Source organism: Polypterus senegalus, chromosome 10, assembly GCF_016835505.1.
Source record: "Polypterus senegalus isolate Bchr_013 chromosome 10, ASM1683550v1, whole genome shotgun sequence".
Classification (NCBI taxonomy): Eukaryota; Metazoa; Chordata; class Cladistia; order Polypteriformes; family Polypteridae; genus Polypterus; species Polypterus senegalus.
Genome location: NC_053163.1, coordinates 116398948 through 116420994, shown reverse-complemented (window position 1 = coordinate 116420994; position 22047 = coordinate 116398948). Strand labels below are relative to the sequence as shown.

General features: G+C 38.0%; 1 protein-coding gene across 1 annotated transcript; it reads left to right on the top strand.

Moving 5' to 3' along the window:
• The first annotated feature begins 1003 nt into the window (after positions 1-1003).
• Positions 1004-21147, top strand: LOC120537444. Its single transcript, XM_039766385.1, has 4 exons — positions 1004-1075; positions 5320-5409; positions 9558-11783; positions 17281-21147. The coding sequence occupies exons 2-4, from the start codon at positions 5320-5322 to the stop codon at positions 17449-17451; spliced, it is 2487 nt and encodes an 828-aa protein (XP_039622319.1). The 5' UTR covers positions 1004-1075; the 3' UTR covers positions 17452-21147.
• The last annotated feature ends 900 nt before the right edge of the window (positions 21148-22047 follow it).

The following is a 22047-nucleotide window of genomic DNA, read 5'->3' as shown; positions in this document are numbered from 1 at the left end:
CGGCCCCATGGAACCAAACGGGACTGCCTCTGGTCTGACTACAGGTCCCAGCATGCCCTGCAGATGTCCCTGTGGGAATCTTAACCCAGGGACGCTGCCATCCATTGTATCAGGGGAGACCAAAACCAAGTTGCATTGTCTCCCCTGCCCTTCCATTATATTGGCCTTCTGGTTGGGCATTTACCTGCCCCACACCAGCTGAGATATCATCACACTTTATATTATTGGCATTTTATGCTAACTTCCTGAAAAGAACATAAAATGTCTTGTTTTTTCTTTATCCTCCCTTTCCGGCCAGGTAATGGACTAGCACCCATCCTGGACAGAGTGCCAACTCATGGGTGTTGTCCATCACATCCAGTTCAGAATTGTTTGCTTAAACATAGGCTTTCTCAACAGTATCAGGCACATGGCAGGTTCCAAACCTAAGGTACCAGTACTTGCAGATTGGGAGTTCTGGTTTTAAATTCTTTCTCTCTCATTATCTTTATTGGTTTTGCAGGTTCTACCCATGTCCATGTGGGGTTTTCCCTCCAAACACTCCAGTTATTTTCCACCATTCAAATGACATATAGGATCAGTTACTTGGTAATTCAGGATTGGTCCGGAAATGAGTGTGTGTAGGTGTGTGAGATCCTAATGTAATGGAATGGGAATCTAGCATGGACCTTACCTCCCCACTTCCATCTTGAAAATGAACAGGTAACTCATAAACGAACAGTGTAAAATGACATGCCTCAAAAGAAGTGGCATTCTCTTGAAAGGTACCAGACAAGCCAGATGGACTCGTTAATTCAAAACTTTGTCAGAATTAACAAACACATCCCTCCATGTATTATAAAAAACTGAAGTGCAGGAGGAGGGAAGCATCATATAATCCGACAATAACATTAATGGCCTCCATTCCAATGTTCATTGCTTTTTTTGCTTTTAGTTGCTTTTATGACAACTGTGGTTGTAGAAGAGGAAATAAGCTCAAAAGAGAAAACCACAGACATCACTTCCGTCACCATTTTCAGAATCTCGCAAAGAAGTGGAGCTTTGTCTTGTTTTTATCCATTTTATGTTTTAAAAGGTAAGTAAAAACTGAAATAAATTTTTGAGGAATTATATGTATTATATCATGAAGCAAGAGTATTGTAAAAACTTTGATAAGAAACTGAGTTTGTCCAGATCTATGTTTGTGTGCACCGAAGGAGTACGTTTTTCACTCTAATTTTATGCCTGCGCTTGTCTTTCATACTCTTAAGTAAGATAACAGAGAATCACTGTTGGTTTCAATTGCTGTTGCACACAGATATTTTTTTTATGTAAATATTAATAAAATGTACAGATGTGTATATTCATATATCAAATGAAGTGGGCCTGTGATCACAGAGACAGATTGTAAACTAAGTACAATATATATTCTCTGACTGATGTCCTGAATCCTCCACCCTTCTGGTCTGATTTAATTTGACAGTCAGCTAGCTGATGATTGTAGCTTCCATCTTCTTGATTTCTAATTTAAAGTACAAAATCAATTCAGTGGCAAGCTAAATGCCAGAGGAAAAAATGAAAATATATCTTTAGCCTTTTAGGACCTATTTTAAATATTAATGATACTAATATTTCTTATACTACCACTACTACTACTTCTAATAATAATACTAATATAAGAACCTTTCAAGGTACCAAAGGGCACTGTACAACAGAAAAAAAACCAAAATAAAGCCATTTGAGTAAGAAAAAAGTATATTAGAAAAACATACATAAATACTTTATATGTATCAATATTTACAAACATACATACTGTATACCACTGATGTAACCATAAAATGTGTTTTAAAAAACGGCAGGAAGCTATCATATGAAATTACAGCTGTTAAGGCAATGCAAAAGCTTGCTTAAAAAGACATGTTTTTAGTTGTACCTCAAAAGATGTTAAAGTTGTAGATGTAAAAAGTAAAGTACTGTGCGAAGCTTTGAGAAAGGAACAGAGTAAAGATTAAGACTCAGAGGAACACTGAGAATGTGATGGCTTATATAAATGAAGGAGACTGCTGAGCTATTTAGAGATTAAGCAATGGAGAGACTTGAAAATAAGCAGAATAATAAGGTTGTGGACTGAAGATTGTGAGGACCAGAATATGACTTTCTGGACCAGTTAACTTAATCTGCGTACTTTTTGTAGATATGGGAGAAAACCAGTTTAACACAAGAAGACCTCACATGGATTACTGGGAGAAATTGCAGATTTACACAGTGACTAGTCAACAGAGCTAGCCATTGTGCCACTTTCCTGCAAATGGTTATTATTATTATTATTATAGGTGGATGCACATTTTTAATTTTTCTGTGCAATTTTCTCCTAGGTGTAATTGATGATTGTTTGTTGGCCTGTTGTGAGAGTGGATGGATCTGTAAGTGTGTTTTGTGATTTTCTGGAGACATGTTTAGGGTTGGCCTCCGTATTGTGCCCAGTGGTGCTCTGACCCTGAACTGGATATTTGGTCTAGAATGACTAATATTGTCCACCCAGTACTTTACAAAGCTGGTATAGAAAATAAATTAATAAATAATTTATTTGGGAGACAGTTTTAACCAAGGTGTTTTGCAAAATAAGTGAATTTGTAATATTTAGGATTATTTGTTCAATGCAGGGCGGCTTCCCGGGTCCTCCCTGCGTGGAGTTTGCATGTTCTCCCAATGTCTGCGCGGGTTTCCTCCGGGTGCTTCAGTTTTCTCCCACAGTCCAAAGACAAGCAGGTTAGTTGCATTGGCGATTCTAAATTGTCCCTGGAACGCGTGTGTGTGTGTGCGCACGCCCAGCAGTGGACTGGCGCCCTGGGGTTTGTTTCCTGCCTTGCGCCCTGTGTTGGCTGGGATTGGCTCCAGCAGACCCCTGTGACCCTGTTGTTAGGATATAGCGGGTTGGATGATGGATGTTTACATTTCACAGGGAGCAAGTGTTTCATTTTTTTTAAATAACTTTTTTTTATTTTCCACTGTTTTCAAGTAGTATTATGTAGATAAAAAAAAGTTGAAACCAAAAATGTCCTTAAACCCCAGCACTGCCAACCTCCATGAAAGCTAACTCCTTGAACTAACACCTAGGAAAGAGTGGATCTCCAATATTGCTCCTCTAACCCCGCTTTAAATCAAACAGTTTTAATCTTCAGAATGGCATGGTGGGATAAAGGACATATTTACTGTTGAAGCCCCAGTTCAATTCTCAAACACTGAACTGAAATGCCAGATTGAATGGCACCTCTAAAGTGGTTTGGTGTGACTAAGTCTGTGTGTACTGAACTGGCATCTCATCCAGGCCTGATTTCAGACTTACAGCTCATATTACACATTTATCAATACTTGTTTTAATAGGGATGGGAATGGAGTAGACATAATTATACCGTATTATTTAACTAAAGGGGGTATTATGCAAACTATTTATGCAGGGGTGAAATTATGTATGCAAGTGCATCACATTGTGCATTTTCACAGTTAATGTCACTGTTACAGCCATAGTGCCAACCCTTTCTAGTAGTATATGATACATGCATGGATACAATCAGATATTTATGAGTATCTTACTGAATCAAAGGTAAGTTGTTGAAAAGTTGGTGAAGAACAAGTCAAATTAAGCAAGTATCTCCAAAGTTTTCTAAAATAGTGACCTACAGAAGCATGTTCCATGAGCTTTACTAGTATGAGTGAATCCTTTGGAAGCCTGGCAAACTCAGGCAATAGGGGGCAGCAAAAGGTCATACATGTGTGTGTGCCAGATATTGCTTTAGAATAGTAAATTATTTATTATATGCTGCAATGAATGTATACTCAGGCAATACAGAGTTAAGATGAATACTGAAGATAAAGAAAAATATAGAATTATCTTTTTATTTCTACAATATACTCTTGTGGGCAAAAGTAGGTTTACACTTATATGTGTATGGGAAAAGACAGGCAGATTATGATTATTACAATAGCTTTATTAACTTGATAGCTTTTATAACTTTATTAACTCAAAAGAATATCACAATGACACAGTGCAGTTAGCTACAATCTTGTAATTGCTCAAATTGCTGGCCTTGCATACTCACAACTGTAAACCTACTTTGGTCCACTCTTAACATATTAGAATATTTTCATTGTTTGTGTTCTATTTTCATCTTAGCACTGGGATATCTGGCTGCCAAATGTTTATTGATAAGGTTTTTCCTATTACAGTATTGCATTGGCATACTTGAACTATAAATTTGTAGCAATACATTTTTTTCTTTCTATATTTACAGTATATGACATTGTAAGTGCTAAATCACACTTTGCACACTAGTAGACAGGGCAGAAGGTATAACTAAAAAACAGACCTACCAGTTGTGTTCGTTTATAAAGATTGAGATTTAACCAAAGATTAAGAGTTTGGTTTAATGTCCATACATGTGTTTGTGATTCTCAGAAGAATTGTGCAGGCAGAATTCATGTCAGCTGTAGTACAAATTAAACTGTTCTCCTTACCTCTCTTTACACCCTTTTATAACCCTGAAAGGGCTGACTCTGTAAGGGATAGTCTATTACGCCCCGGACTGTTTTTCCCCACTTGGGAGCAAACTCATCAGATGTCCTGAAATTCTAGTTTTCTGGTTCCTTCACGAGAAGAGACAAAGACTCTGAGTCATCTAGATGTCATTTTCTCTTTCCCAGGGTTTAATTTCCTGTGTAGCTAGAGCAAGCAGAGTGAACATTGACTATAGTTGAGTCTTTCTTGGCTAGAAACAGTGTTCAGAACTTATTTGTAGTATAATTTAGTTATTAATTTTTGAGGTTGAAAATGTGAGTTGCTTTGGCTTACACAGTCAACCACCTGTTTTTACAAGGTCTCAGAGAACTCAATTCAAGAACCAATGCTGCTTAAGAGACAACCATGTATATGAAAACACATTTTACTGATAATAAGTCAATAGAGAGTAGCCAATCAGACTACACAGTGTGTATTTGGACTGTGGAAGGAAACTCATACAATCACAGGGTGTTAAATTTACACAGAAGACATTCCATATTGGATTCAAGATGGGGTTCTAATTCCATAAGGTAACAGTTCTACCTCCTGCATTGCCAAAGTTATGTAGGTGGCATGTGAAATATTTATTTTGTGTTACGTTAATTTGCAATTTTATATTGGCATTGTAAAAGTCCACAATTGGCGCCACATGTAATACTATTTTACTTGCCTTTAGCTCTGTTTGGTCCTATAATGAAATAAACTGTTTTACAGATGAATGAATGAGAAAAAGTGAAATAAGGTTTGATTTAATAAATATATATATCTTTTTTTAAAACTAGATGTCCTTGCAGATTGATTGGCAAAACAGCCAAGTAAAACTTGGTAATTTAATAATCAGCCTTGAAGATTCCACCCCAGACTTTGAGCAGGTAAGATTTTATGGCATGTAATTATGGTCACAATTCAGAAAGTTTATATTAAACTAGACACAGAACAAGAAGTGTCATAAGAGAAGAAGTTAACTGCAGAATATAAAGACATCAGGTCATTGATCTCAAAGTTGCTTATGAGTTTTTGATTCAGTATGCAAAAACTGTGCTGAGGTTTCAGTACCTGCTGAGGTTGTTTTATACCATAATATGAGATGGCTTGTTTCACATACAGTATTACCAGCAAAAAAAACATTGTGTAACATTTCTGTTTGTTCAAACTTGTTAAGAAATTAACGCGCCACTACGTGCAGTGTTCTTTATAATTTTGAGAACTGTGATTAAGCCTCTCATGCACTGACATTTACTAAGGCTGGAAGGATGCCACAACTTAGGGCGTCTCACGTATTTCTTTCAGCTTTGGAATTGGTCAGGGAATTTTAATATGATTTTTAAACTATAGGAAGCACAGATGCATTTGCTTCTACAAAATGTTATTCATCAAAGATAAGAATTTTAGGATCCCAAAATCTCCTTCAGATGCTGGGTACTGTCTAAGTTTTTGAACCAGCCTTTATTTATTGTGCTGGGTAGCCAAGTGAACATAGAAGAGTACAAGAAGAAAACAGCCCAACTCGGCCCTAAGAAAAAGAGAAAAATGTGGTGTTTGACATTGCCAGATAACAGTGAAAGATGCTAACAGGGATGGTAAGCCCTGTTGTTGTACTGAATGCCCAAAAGTTCTATATACCATAGCATCCTGGAACAAGACAGTGAGATGTGGACTGAGTATGGGATGTTCTCTCAGAAAGTTAGAGAACAGACAACCCTGCAGCACTAGGATACTCTACCCTTCTGAAATAGGAAGAATGAAATCATGGAAACCAGGAACAAGAATAAAACAAGTTGACTTTCTGGCTATCACAGAGCAGTACCTAATTTGATGGGATGTGATCAAGGACTATGCTACTCTTTGAAGAGGAGCAGCAGCAGAAAGGTTATTCAAAATCATGTTTGTGTAAAGACAAGAAGATCCTCAAGTGTACTGGAAATGTAGAGGCTACTGGAATGAGCGAAAACCATCTCTAACTGTGGAGCTAATTCTGGAGCTTTCCTGAAATTGACCGGAGGTCAGTTTTTAAAGCTGATTTGGCCCAAAGATATATAGAGAGAGATAAATAAATAAATAGAGAGAGAGGGGCTATTTGTGGAGCTAAACAACACATTAGGTGAACCGAACAGTAAACTTGAGAGGAACAGAAAGAGATGGAAAGAGCAGGTGGTACAGAAAGTTAAAGCATGTTTTATGATAGAACAGTGCAGCAAACTAGATATTAGACAACTGCAAAAAAGTAAGCGTAAAAAATAAAAACTCAAACTAAAGTGCAAGGAAAAATAACAGGAAACAGGTTTTCTCAATCTATTATAGGTCAAAAGGCAAATAATAATTTCACATACATCTGTACCTGACATATATTGTTCAGTCTTTTTTAATGGTGCCATTCATTAATTCACTTCACTTATCTATGGTTTCTTAGATCAACCCTATCACTAAGTGAGGACTATCTCTAGGTGCTATTCATCTCTGGTTTTCATCTCCATACAAAGAGGAGAAACACATGCTTATGCAGCAGTGCAAAGTGGAACTCTCCTTCAGCTGAACAGGTGGACCTTTGAAATTCAGCATTGCATCTAGCGAATGTCATAGGCTCTTTATTTCAGTCTTGCTTAGTTCTAACCACCTTTTACCCTCTTCTGAACAATTGTGGACAAGTCCAGAAATGTCACTGACAAGAAATCGCATAGGTTCTCATCCCTCACCTTTGTACAGTACATATCTACAAGCAGAAGCTAGCTGTGAACGCCTGGTCCCCAAGTCAGTCATCTAGTTGAAGTAAAAACAATTTCATTTGCTCAGGCAAGCAAGTGGGCATCTTCTAAAGTAAAAAGAGGGAAATTAATTTATCAGATCATCTTTTTATTTTCATTAGTCAGGTAGTCCAGGTTTTGTGTGCTTTACATTTATTCATTTTTGTCTAGTGGTGTTGGATGCAAGTGGTTTTTGAATCCCAACAATGACTATGAAGTGTGCTTCTAGCCCTTTCAATGTGATCCCTATTGCAACCACTGATTTTTCTTTTCTGATGCAGTTTGTGCATGTTTAGCATGTGCTGTCATTAGTTTTTAGACTGTACCCCTGGAGACAGTCTTTGTGAGCATAGGAAAGTGCTAATTGTCAGACCTTTTTTATAGTTGACATACTGCTAATTGTCAATCAGCTCATTAATATGACTCACCAATCTCTATATATAATCTTCATTTGGATCTTGATCTTTGTTTGCCCACAAATGAATTAGAAGAAGAAGCACTAGATGGCAGTAGAGAGACAGCTAAAACTTAGGCATTGCATTAAGAATCTCCTCCAGGCTTATACTACTGAAGACTGTAATACACCAGTCACACCTCAAAACAGACATTCAAACTAAATAAATTGTTGTGCTTTAAATTAACTAATCTTTATATATAATCTTCATTTAGATCTTGATCTTTGTTTGTCCGCAAATTCCACGCATGCGTAGACCACCTTCCTGTTTAGTACGTTGTTATTACTCATGGATGTCAACAATGTGCCGGAATAACGAAAGGGTTGGTGGACAGTGTTACGCTGGTTAGCTCCTGAGGCCTGGTTAGAGAATGAGATTGCCGAAGATAAAAGGTACGTGTCTACGTAACATATGAATGAAAGAAAGACAGTGGGTAAAATGAATGACAACGTAACAGCACGTTCTGGAAATTATTATTGTTACGTTGTAGGTGGCGAGTGCTGCGCATCTCACAATTGTACCGTGCCTTGCTCACATGTCAGTGAAGTGATCCCTATTTATGCTTTAAAGAGCCTGGATACCTATGTGTCCCTCTTTTATAACCATTGCTCCGTGTATATTGCCTTACTCTTTGGATTGCCACAAAGCAACCTGCGAGATTGGAGAAAGATTGAGAAGACATCGTGAGAGGAAACGATAGCGTCATGAAAACGAGATGGACTGAAGCAGAAATGCTCCTACACCACCACATAATTACGATTCGGACAGTGATTCCGAGTAGGCCGTTCCTATCGAATCAATATCCAAGGGTTTTCTTTTGTAATTTTGTTTTCCTTATAAAAAATCATAATGCTGTGCAACGAAGGGCCCAGTTCTCGACTGGCAGCCGCATTTAAACAGGGAGCCCTTCACAGACAACTTTAACACGCGCAACGTAGTTGGACGCACATGGCTAGTTCAAGTTATATTTGTTATTGTAATTTAGTTCCTTGAAAGTTTAACTCCTTTCTTATGTGGTGTTTTCTTTGTTTTGTCCACCTATGTAAATATAATTTATTTGCATTAAATAAATTCCCATGCAGTGGCTTAAGGAGAAAAGCTTCAGGAGCCTTAATTATTATTGTATAAACTGTTGGAAGAATTAACTAAATTGACAATAGTTTCTGGTTTATTTGGTAAATCGTAAAATGTAAGTCTTTTTTAAACATGGCGTTCCTTGCAGCTAGTGTAAAATATGATGAAAATCATAACTGAAAGAATTTTATTCATCTTTTTATAAATATCAACTATTTTAGATACATTAATAACTAATTGTATTCAAACTTGATTATCCCTTATACATCCATTGAAGGGCCAACTCTTATTCATATGGGAACAATTTTGATTCTTCAAATAACTAACACACATAGTTTTGGAATGTGAAAGCAAAACAGCAGTAACCGGAGGTCAGTACATGCAGACAGAGGGAGAACATGGCAGTTCCTTATAGACAGTGCTTGAGCTGAGATTCAAATCCAAGACTTTATAGGTCTGCAAAGTAATGCTGTGCCACTTAACAATTCATATTGTAATAAGTTAAATGGCTTTCAGTTTCTCATCTCTGCCTGTATTGTCCTGCTCAGGGTTACAGGGAGTCTGTTTGTATGCTAGGAGAAAGAGTGAAAGAAGTAAAATGTCTGAACCATAAAAGCTTATTTACTTCCATAATAAACAAATCAGCATATTTAAATGTATTCTTGCTCTATTTTTTACAGAAACAGCTTATTTACTTCCATAATAAACAAATCAGCATATTTAAATGTATTCTTCCTCTATTTTTTACAGAATCTGGGAGTTCTGAGTCTAAACACACAATCATACTTCATTCCCAGCTGTACCAGGGCACAGGTTTTCATCTTCCTTGAGAACTACACAAAAGAATTGAGCAATGTCATTCATATGGCAATGAAAAGCAAAGCTACAGCATCCCAGACATATTCTGAGGAGTCAACTCCTAGTTATGTTCACAAAAGAACAATTTTCAGCTATGCAATGTGCCTTGTGAAGAAAATAATAACAGAAGTTAAACAAGAATTTAAATCAAAAGAAGGGGATAGCATATTACATGGGAGTAGTAGGCAGCCATTAATGCAGTGCCAGCCTGTTTCTACAGGTAAGACAGATGGAATCCACACAGCAATGAGTTTTCACAAACAACCGTTGAAATTGTTTGTGGATAGTCTTCACAAATACTGTGATCCAGGCCTGCTGGACTTCGCTACACAGCTTATATCTGTTGCACTTCAGGAGGCAAAGGAAGAAGTTAGAGCTTCCAAAAGTGAGAGCAGAAGATTTTCATCACTACACACAGCTGTACCACCTTTACACCATCCTGATTTCCTCTGCAAGAATGGCTTCCATTCTAGTCCTAACTGTACACTTCTCAGTAAGTCTGAGATTAAAAACTGCATGGCCTCTGGCACAAGTCAAAATAAAAGTTCAAGTATCTCTGAAGTTGTCTTTGATCACAAGAGTTCAGGTGACTATTTTGAAGGGTCCCACTTTACCCCACTTGAACATGAGGCAGGCAGTGCATGTAGCAGTTTTCCCAGTGAACTTGTGCAGGATTTCCACCCTTCTCCTCCTCCACCAACACCCAAAGATGACACAGAAGAGGGGCCCACTAGATGTGAAGCACCAAATGAGTTTATGGAAAAACTGGTTCAGTCTTTAATTGGTAAATATTCTGAAAGTGTGGCATCAATCAATGCCCGAAACAGAGAAGCAATGAAGAATCACTCAAGTGGCCAAGTGGATAGTATAGAACTCTATGCAGATCAACTGGTGAAGGAGCAGCTTAAATTGGTTTTGTGTAGTGGCACAGCTGAAGCAACAGAAGGTGCACACTGCCACAAGACAGGCTGCAAACATAATTTTCTGTCACAAACAAATAGAGCTGTGAAAGTGAAGTCTGCTGCTGCACCAAAAATGAATCACGCACCCCAAAGCTCTTCACTGAGCCTTCCCAGCACGATGAGTCAGGGTTCAGAAAAAAAGAAAGATCAATTGTCTGAAAAGAAAGCCTCAAGCAAAGACATAATGTATCATCACAAATATTTTATTAAAAACTTTGCTGCTTTTGCAGACAAGTGGGTGGAAGAATTAATCCAATCCTCATTTCAGATATTAAAGACATCATTGCCTTTCAGGCAGTGTCCAGAGTCAGCAAAGGTAGGAGGGAAAGCAGAGCCTTTCAGAGACTGTGGGCCATGCAAAGAGTTGCAAAGAGAGACACTGAAATCCAATAGAAATATGGAAAAAAGGAGCAGTTCTACTACCACACCAACTGTGGTCACCAAAACTGTTCCTGAATGCCAGACTTCACCACACCATGTCTGTCACACATATGGCAAAATGCTGACACAAAACATTCTGCGTGAAGCTTTCAGAGCACAGATGGTAGCTACTCCTTGTGATAATCAAAATGAGGTCATGCAAGATCTGTTTACCAAAGTCAATGATAAAGCTGAGAAAATGAGTGAGCAAATTTTGCAGGATGCTATTGTATCACTGGGGAAGCAAGAAAGTCAAAAACATTCAAGTGAAATGGAAGTTCAAATGTTAGAAGGCACAGACTCCAGCAGCCTCAGAGAGAAAAATGATGGAGGTACACAGTCTGTGCAGACATCATTAGAAGGAATTGGAAGATGTAAACTGGACAGTGCAATTAGACAGACTCAAGACTGTGTTAAGCTATTACCTAAAAAATTACCTGGACAATGCCATTCAGAGAATGGCCAAAGTGTTATTTACCAGTCATCTGTGTTCAAAGCACAGGAGTACAGAACTGACTCTTCCAGAATGTCCATTGTACCCTTGTCTATCATGGAAGACAAAGAATTTACAGAATCTGACACCAATAGAAGTGTCAAACCAGTGTTAATAAAGATGGACGTTAAGCATGACATTTTCACTCAAGAGCTCCAGGTTTTACTTCTCTGGGCATCTGCCTCACATCTGAATATACCAGCTGTATACTGCATCCTGTCAACTAAAGAATCTCAAAAACAGGTAAAGATGAGCTGGTGTTTCAATATGAACATTGTTTGAATAGTTGCTGTTGCATTTAGATTGATAGCATGAACACATTTACACCAAAAAGGTGTAATGGTTAAAATTTACTCTGTGCCAACTGCTTTACTTAATGCATCCAGCATACACTGAGATTAACATTGGGGATTTATTAATGTGACAAAAAGAAAGTATCCAAAAGATGACTAGCATTTCTGGACCACTGTGTATGGCTTTAGGATAAAGGAGTTGGGGATTTTTGCCCCAGCTCCCATCCACTGTGTGATGGTCTTAATTTCACCTCCTTATCTCTCTGAAGTTCTCTCTCTTTCTGTCTTGGTCTCATTTGCCAATGAGCCTATGACCTAATTTAATCTACCAACTCCAGGGTCACTCTGGCACTGGGAAGAATAGGTCTTTGAAACACTATTGTAGGGTGATGTCTAGACCAGCACTGGACTCAATCCTCCAAGGCTGGATTCTCCTGTAAAACTCTAGGGCCTCTTTTCCAAACTTGTTACACTAGGCAATGTTTAGGAACTATACCCTACTCTTTTGGTTAAATGAACCTGTACCAATTGTAACTTGGCATGAACATAATTCTACTAGTCCTTTGCTGCGATTGTCTGCTGACCCTATATTGTGTTTGAGAATTTTACTTGTCCTCTGTCTATGTCTCTCTCTCTTTCACTCTGTTAAATTTTCTTCTGGGACACCATTTGCATCTAGAGGATCAACGCCCTAATCTAACCACCCCAGAATAATGAAAAGTCTCATGTGTCCAATATCTTCTCCACACTCTTTTCTCTTGATATTGTATTGGCAACCATACAGTGTTTATTGGTATACTAGGGGGCTCCACCCCATGCTCGCTTCACTCGCCCACCTCAGGTTTGGTTTACTGGATATACAGGGTGGTCCAGATCTAATTACGCAGATCCAGATCATCTGGATGACTTTGATTTATGCGGGGACAATTCCAGTTCGGTGTGAAGATGATTATTCATTTCGTCAGTTTGCACACTTCTTGATGGTCCGGGATTTTCTATGTAATAAACTTAATAAGTTATAGCGTAATGAAAATTGCATAATTAGATCTGGACCACCCTATACAATTTAAAGAGATTGTTATTTTCATGGGAATTGTTACATATGCATTATTTTCACTTTTGCTTTAAAACTTTAGTAAAAACAGTACTTGTCCTTTAATTCCGACCCCGGGCATGGTTAAATCTTTCTCGCAGGATGTATAATGCTGCTTGTGTTGTGAAGGGGGGTGGCTGAACGCACACTAAGGAGATGCAGTTGGATCATCTGCTGGCTTGTTGCTGCTGGCGAGCTGCTTGATGCACTTTAGATCGATCATTTCAAAGCCAGTACAGTAGCTGTCCTTTGCCACTTTGGGTCTCTGCCGCTCACATTGTGAAGGGGGTGGGGGGCTGAACACAAGCTAAGGGAATTGGTTGGATCATCTGCTGGCTTCCTGCTGCTTCTGGCAAGCTGCGTGTTCTGCTTGTCGGTTGTTGTTGTTTTAAGAGCTGGGAGCACATGATGTCTGTCTGCCAAAAGCATTCCAACAACTGCTTGGTTAAATGTCCGTGAACTTGTTTTAAATGTTGTCTCACTGCCTTGTCTCGCGTGATGTTAAAGTGTTTCTCGTGGGACGTCAAATTCTCTTCTGAGAAGATCATATCTTGTCTCCTTAGTCTCCCTCCCAGGATTTTTTTTTATAATAAAGATAAGCCATTATGTGTGACTTCAAGCTGACCATTTGGGATCAGAGTAAGATTTAGAAAACCTATACCGATTAAATTAAGCCATGTTTAATCACATAGAAAATACATTGGGTAGAGTAGGACAAGTACTAACAGAAACACATTAAAATAGTCACTTCACACCCACATATAGGTCTACGTCATAGTGCTGGATCACTGCCCATACAAATGATCAAATGCCTTTCTCTCTCTCTTTAGGTTCATTTTATGTCTCACCTTCCAATTTTTTTAATAAATTCACTGATTTTTTAACTTTTCAACCCATTCTCATTTTTGTTATTTGTGAGCAAATACCCTGTTCATCCCAGCTCCAAGCTAAATGTGGATTGGAGTAGGCCATCTAGTGTTCTTCTCTTGGAAAACCCCTATGGAGGCTTTTGCTTCTACATAAAGCCTTGACACCACCAGATCACAGTATTCACTGGTGTCTCTGGTGATCTCCTTAGCTTTGAGCCCTAATAAAGCATTTTAAAATGACACCTGCTTCTGTGCCACCTGCTCTAACCAACACACAACAGGGCACTAGAGTCAGAGGTAGGGTGGACTTCAAACAGGTTTACAAGTTGAATAGATGTGGTCTGGCCTCCCTCGACAATCCCAATGCTACCTCCTATCGTCAGTGCCTCTTTGAGTGGAAACTCCAGTGTGATGCCTTCTTTGCTGATCTGAGGCAAACCAAAATACATTACACCTCTTCAATATGCACAATTATAGAGGATTTAAAATTTTTGTTTGGCCTGATTTTGGTGTTTTTCCTCAAATACATTCAACATTCACATAACTTGGATGATGTATTTCATGAAAGTGTATATTGTAATATTGACTAAGCCTATTAGAATGTTAGGGTGGCATCTCTATCAGTGATAACAGGAAGACAATCTGCACAAGTGATTGAGTTACTTGTATTTTTCTGGTCATGGCAAAGCTGTAAGTGCAAGGGATGGAATTTTATTCTCAGTATTCGAGATGTAGAAAGTGTATAACACTAGTTTCCCCTATGAGCTCTAATACACTTAACTTTCAGAAACCTTTTCTTATGTTGTTTGTTAAACAACTCTTCTGTGGCTAGCTTGTGATAACAAGTCCATGGTGGTATCTCTTCAGATTGGGGAATAGCTGGTAGTAACACAGAGGTGTCTGGAAAATAGGGTGGGTAAGACATCTCTTTGAATTTGATTTCACCTGTGTGCGAGGGACGATATATGATCTGCTTTTACAAAATAATACAAAAACTAAATCTTACTATATTGCATATAACTATATTGAATAAAATATGGAGACATCATACCTTCAACTAAATGCACCTAGTGTCCTTGAGTCATTTGTAGTGTTATTGCCCATATACTATATATTTGGTGGGCTTCTTAGGAAGTATATTTAGCTGATAACTTTATTTAAGGTATAAATTGCTATAACTGTTTACAGGTATTATTCACACTTGGAGAGCTAGGAGGCTTAAGTGACTTGTTTAGGGTCACACAATGAGACAAAGACAAGAACTGAACTGGCAGCCTTGTGGTTTAAGGGCCAATGTGTTAATTGCTACAGCATACAGTCTACACAACTGAGTGTAAGAAGAATCCATCTTTTTGATTGTTTCCAGCTTAATGCTTTACTCAGCCTCTGATTGTGACTGAAGTGAAAACACCACAGTAGTAGCTCAGGCTCAAGTTTAGGAAATCCTGCCTTAGACCCTGGGGTTTGGATTACTTTTTTTAATGAAAATTATGATTTTTTTTATTCTGCGCACCGAAGGAAGATGATTTCCCCCAGGATGTTCCCAAATGACCGAATGATCCCTGAATTTGACTATTGTAACATTCAGCCTGTTGTACTTTTACATCACTCGCTAGTAGCAACCATGTTGAGGTTTTTAGCAAAGCAGGTTAGGTCCCATATGTATCCCGCCTGTAGTATAATACTAAACACTTACTGGTATGGGCTATGGTGGGTTTTATGAGTAAAGTGAATCTCAGTTACTGATGAACATACCAGTGAGTGTGCTATTGACAATCTGCTTTAGGTAAAACCTCATGGCTGCTTTGTGATAAACCCATCCTTAGTTCATTCATTTAACTGACTTGAGCATTCACCATCTTGCTAACTGGCACAGTAATTTCTTCCAAGCCTAATAGTGAGTGAGGGATCACACAAATTACCTAAAATGTCCAGCACTACTTTTGACATAGTGTCAGTAACTCCTGTCATCTGCAATTTAATTTGATGTATAATTTCCATTTGTGGGAACTGGTTACATGTGTTAACAATTAGATCCTGCCTTGTTATCAGCTTTTATTATTATTATTATTATTATTATTATTATTATTATTATTATTATAGTTGTTGTTGTTATTACTAGCATGTAGGTGACTTGTAGTACAAGAATGCATAAAAGTTATGTCCTGATATTTTGTACAGTTGTCACACAGTCAGCTTAAATGGCCTGCTAAGGGTTACACAGTGAAGTCCAAGATTGAAACGTCAACCTTATGGTTTAAATTAAGTGAATTAGCCAGTACATTTGGGATATTAGTGCCATTCCCAGTATTCTGTATTGGACTACAGGGGTTAAAAAAATGGTTTCACCACTGGGTATTGACTTACACTGAAAAAAGATAGAGCTTCATAAAAGGAAGCCGGAAGAGTACACAAGAATGGTGACAACAAACAGCAAGTCATTGTCATTCCCATACTTACTATATCGCAGCTCACAGACAGGGTTACTTACAAGTGACCACAATTCTCAGTGCCTGTTGACTCATCTAGGGAAAAGAGTCTGCTATTTTCCTGCAAATATGTAGATCTAAATTTGGTGACTGTTCATTATTGGTGACTCTGAAAGACTGTGAACTGGGCAAGCTGCAAGTGTACAACTCAAGCCAAACTTAATGTCTTTATATCAGATTTTTTTAATATGTACGTTACAGTGCATCTCATAGTGAAGAGATAAACCTACCATAAAAATAAAAGAAGCGAAACAACCAATATGAAAAACCTGGGTTCAACAAAAAAGCATTATTGAATTGCTTGACCCACTTTCTTTGTATAAAATGCACACTCTTCCATTTTTTTTTTTAAGGCTGTTGCAGAAATAAATCACATGGAAGTTTAAATGTATGAGTAAGTGGCTCTTATCAAACAATGCTTTGCAAATGTTGAAGTCTTTTAAAAACTTTCAAATGATGCAGGATTACAAATTATTCTTACACATCATGTGACAGTACTGTATATTTATTGCTTGAGAGAGAGAATTATAAGGAAAATTAACTGGATAGTTTAGTAAGTTTTCAGACCCCATATACTGTATAGCCGTAAGGTGGTGTAATATTTAACACTGAGGCTTCATATGTCCAGTCTTAGACTGTGTGGGGTTTGAATGTTCTCCACTTGTCTGTATGATAATGTCCCTGGGTACTCCAATTTTTCTCCCATATCCCAAAGATATTCATGTCATTTTAATTGGCATCTCTAAACTGACTCCTGTTTGATTGTTGAGAGTGGATTAGCAGGGTCTGATAAAGAATAAATGGAGAAATCTGATCAAGTATAATTGGTTTCAGAGTCAAATGGATTATTAGGCACAAGATAAGAACCAACCCAGGACAGGATGCCCACACACACATACACACACCACTCTGCATTAACAATAATGTATGGGGTGTTCATAATTTTTGTGCATGTGTAATTAATGCATTGTTTTTCTGCTTCTCGTTTACTTCCAGATTTCATATGTTGTAAAGAATGTGCTGAAGAAGTCCTGGACTGTGAGTGACCTGCTGAAAAAAGTGCTCTCCTACTGTGACCTGAAGAAAGAGGCTTCCATCAAGGGTCAGCCTTTGACAGTGCATTTGTTTGAATGGATGCTTCATGACACAGAACTTCAAGAATCATGAAGATGTTTTTACCTTCTTCTTCAATCTTATAACTTTTCCACTCATCAGTAATTAATATTCAGTGAAGATTTTGTGGCCTTTTTAATGGAACCTGTCATCCATTGATTTTCTTATTCCCCTTTCTTGGGAGTGATTCATGAGAGCTGGAACCTATATAGACAACATCACACCTAAGAATCATCCATCTAGTTTGGGATCTGTTCAGTAGGATGGTGTAAAATGAACTGGTCCTCTTCTGGGTCAGCTGTACAACAGAAGACTATCAAGAAGGATATTTACTCCAATATGTAATTGTACAAACTCTAAATTCTAGATGAAAGACTTGGAAAACATTCATTCATAACCAGTTGGGTTAGTTAATTCTGAATGAAAAACGTGGAAACCTTCACAATGCCTTAGGAACCTCTCATCTAACTTTGAAGTAATAACATGTTGGAAACTAGACTGCTATTTAATAATTTCCACATGGTCCATGTCCATGGATGACAGTTCCACCTCAATTCACAGACCTATTTGTGTTTTGTATTAACCTTCTCCACAGAACACATGGAGTCTTCTTAAAGTCAGTTTAGTAATCTCAAGAATAACTTCGTTTTCCTATTCCTAGAAGAAGACACACTTAAAGTTCCCTATTTTCTTCAGTTCCCTGAAAAATATTTGCATACTGGACTTGTTTTGTTTCTTTTCTACCTGAAGATGCCGTGTGCAGGGTTTTCATATGTGTGGTTTCTCATGTCAAGTTGGGTCATTTTTGAAAGCTTTCTGCAGAAAAAAAAATAATTTGGCTTTATGAGGGTTTTTATTTGTGCCTTTTTCAAAGGAACCACCATTGACATGGACAGTGTCAAACTCCAAGAGTGGTGGGACTTCGATATCAGCAAAACAATCCCCAGACCAACAGTGTCATTCATTGGGCTGGTTTTCAGGTGTCATTGGGCTGGAAATATTTTCAGGAACTGGCTACCCTGGCTGTGTGATGATTTTGCTGGTTCAGTGGGACACAGTGGCTTATATCTATCTATAAGGCATTGGCTATAGCATAAGCTGGGAATATATATGAATCTGAAGAAGCAGGTCATTGAAGTATGGATTGTATTCAGCATGACCAAAGAATAGGGGTTTGACTCCATTTCAAAGTGTCGACAATGCAAATGTTAACTGCTTGGAAATTCTTTCCTGTTTAAATGTAAATGTTTATTCACGTATTATGCACAAGGATTCATTAATGACCCACTGGTTCATGCATTTTAACCTGGAGACAGGCATACTGCCAAGAACTTTGGTGGTCTGCAAGATGCAGTCATCTGGTGAAAGACATCTGGTTAAACAGATCTTGTAGTCTTTTAGCATAACTGGGAGCGTATGGTCATTAGTAACTTTAGGTCAGCCGCCACATTTTTTTTTTCTTAAAGAGCATGTCTTGTCAAGCATAACATGTCCATCCGTTACCAAATCAGCTCAGTTTATTATGTCAGGTCTGAGGAGATTGGAACCTATTCTGACAGCTTCAGAATGAGGGCAGATCAACATTTGAACAGAAGGAGTGCTGATGTACTGGAGATGCGTAAGAATAGGTTAGTCAAGAATTGTTTTAACTAGAGAATGGAGCAGCAGGGAGTTTTGGACAGGACAAGTTTAGAATTTCACATGAAAGGACAAATAGTAGTTTAATATTAAATACACAGAATAACTTAATTTCTAGTCCAAAGTTAAAGTGTCATTAAAGAATAAGTACAGTAATGTTGCATTGACGCTGGACAAGTGACATCATGACATGAGTCACCAAAAGAATGAACTGCATTACATCATCTATAGCAGAAGAGCCTATAAAAACAGCAACTCTGCCCTGTCTCACACACTTTTTCCAACTAGTACAGCAAAAGGCAAGTAGTCCTTTTAAAGATAGCGAGTCACCTTAAAGAGCCAAGTAAAGAGCAGCAAATCCATCCATTGTGTCACTCAGTCCTGACACTATAATATATTCATATTTGTTTGCCTTAATGTATGGAGTATTAAGAATAAAACCAATCAGCTGGAATTATTTGCTTAGCTGCACATAACTTTTATATAATAGGAATAACAGTAATGGGCATGAGTAATGCATAGAGGGGTACACATTATTTAGGAAAGACAGGCAATAAAAGCAAACTGTGGAAAAGATTTAAAGGTTTACAGTAAAAAAAAACATTCTCACCTCCAGGCAGTGCTGAGAATGAATTCAAAAAAGTGGATGAAATACAGTATTAGAATATGTCGTAAACAAATTAAACATACATTTGATAAAACATTTGAATATAAATCAAATGAAATTTTGCTCAGAGTCTACAATAGACTAGTTAAACCATATTTGGAACATCATGTAGAAATAAAGAGAAATTATTCAAAAAAGAGTCACAAAACATATTTCACACAGTCTCCTGGAAATTGGAACAAACTACTGTTCCATGCATTTGAAATGGAGAGCTTGAGGAGTTAAAAGCCATTATGTACAAACAGAAGAGCACCCAATGATGCTTCTCCACTAGTCTCAGTGAGCTGGCTAAGATGGCCTCCTCATTTATTTCCACAGGCATGTTTGCAAAGTTCTCTTTCTTCCTACACAGAACCCTTCAATGAGACTGTAATGACACCACTTCCGCTTTTATCATTACGTTGCAGATAAAAAGACTGTTGTAAATGTATTATTTTCTTGGACCACTTTTAAAGACGTGTTTAAATTTTTTGAATCAGTAAGGTGTTGTGCACCGGACTGTAGCCAAAGTAAAAACATTTAGCTAATTGGGGAACATGAGAGGTCTTCAGCATGACTTTATGATCTTTCATTTCTAACAAGAAAGTAGCCACAATTAAATAAACTGTAAAATGTCAACTGTGTGCAGAATTACAGTAATAGTACTGTGAAAAAAGGAAAAAAAATTAAGAATAGAAATGTTTAGATTTGATGGGATTAATGTAGAGGTTACATGACTATTTGCATCATTGCTTATAATAAAATAACAATAACTGGAACTGGGCAGTCAGCCTCATTCATTTCCCTAGTTTTAGGTCATGCTGGCTTCCATGAGGCTTCAATGACCTACTTAATTCAGAGCAGCTATTAATACACAACAGCTTTAAGGTAACTTCAGGAAAAGCCTGGGGTTAAAAATGTATATATTGATTTGTACTGTTAGACCAGTTCAGAGATTTGGAAGCAAAATGCTGCAACTGTACTGACAAATGGCATCAGCCTGGGAACAAGTAACCACCACTATAAGCAGACATTCCATTGTATAAATAAGTCGCTTCAGAGCCAGCTGCATGAAAGCCAATAAAACCATCAAGCCTGCAAAGTCTTAAAAGAATTTCAACAGCGAGTGGTCTTGGATAGCAAGTGACTTAAAAGAGTGATGTAAAGAATGAGAATCCACTATCACTCAGCACTGATGCTACATTGGTTTCAGCGGCGAGATAAGTAGAATACCTACAGACCAACTTAGCAAAACACCTAGTGCTGCAGAGAGGTAAAATGGACTTGTTAGGGTCTTTTGAGGAGTTGCCTCAATGCTGAGATCTGGGGTCAGAAATGTCATTTGCAGCATCAGTACAGGAAGAAAGACAGCTGAGTGACTACTACTCTGCAGTGTTACCACTGCTTCTCTATCTCCTAAAAGAGTGGTAGATTGAGTTGTCGCTGACTCCAGGGGCTTCATGTATAAACGGTGCGTACGCACAGAAATGTTGCGTAAGAACTTTTCCACGTTCAAATCGCGATGCATAAAACCTACACTTGGCGTAAAGCCACGCACTTTTCCACGGTACCTCATACCTTGTCGTATGCAAGTTCTCCGCTCAGTTTTGCAGACTGGCGGCACACAGCGTCAAAGCAATGCTACTGTTCCTGTGTGGTTACACCTTATTTTCCTGACGCGGCTTTATAAATACACGGAAACTAACCGCATATTGTTTATTAGTGTAATGCATCTGATTGTAATTAACTGGTAACAATATAATGGTCCAGGGAACAGCCATAGTATTCCAAATACGATAACTGCTTTAGAGTTGTTACTCTCACTGCACCTTCTTCTTCTTTCAGCTCCTCCCGTTAGGAGTTGCCCCAGCGAATCATCTTTTTCCATATTACTCTCACTGCACCACTCGGAGTAGTTATATCACTGTATCTGAGTGTGAATCACAGCAGCAGCTGATCGGAAAGAGAATGATCGGTATACAGCTTCAAGGACACGCTGTCTCAGCCACTGCAAAACGTTTCAAAGCCTTTCCTGTACGGACCTCCCGGTTCAGAAACAGTTTCATCCCAAGAACTATAAACGCACTCAATCAATTGCACCTTGTAGAACTGTTTGTACTTATAAGTACAATCACCCCACTGTAAACTTGCACTACAGTTATAATATCGCACAACCTGAGCCACTTTATAAAGCGCGTATTTACATATGATGACGATATCATTTTAAGGTGAAATGCAGCAAAATATGTTTATTATATTATACAGATAAAACTTTAACTTCATTTAAATAATCTATATTCTTCACTGGGAGTGTCGTGAAGGATAGAATAATTAAACATGTACTATGGAGATATTTCAATGTTCCT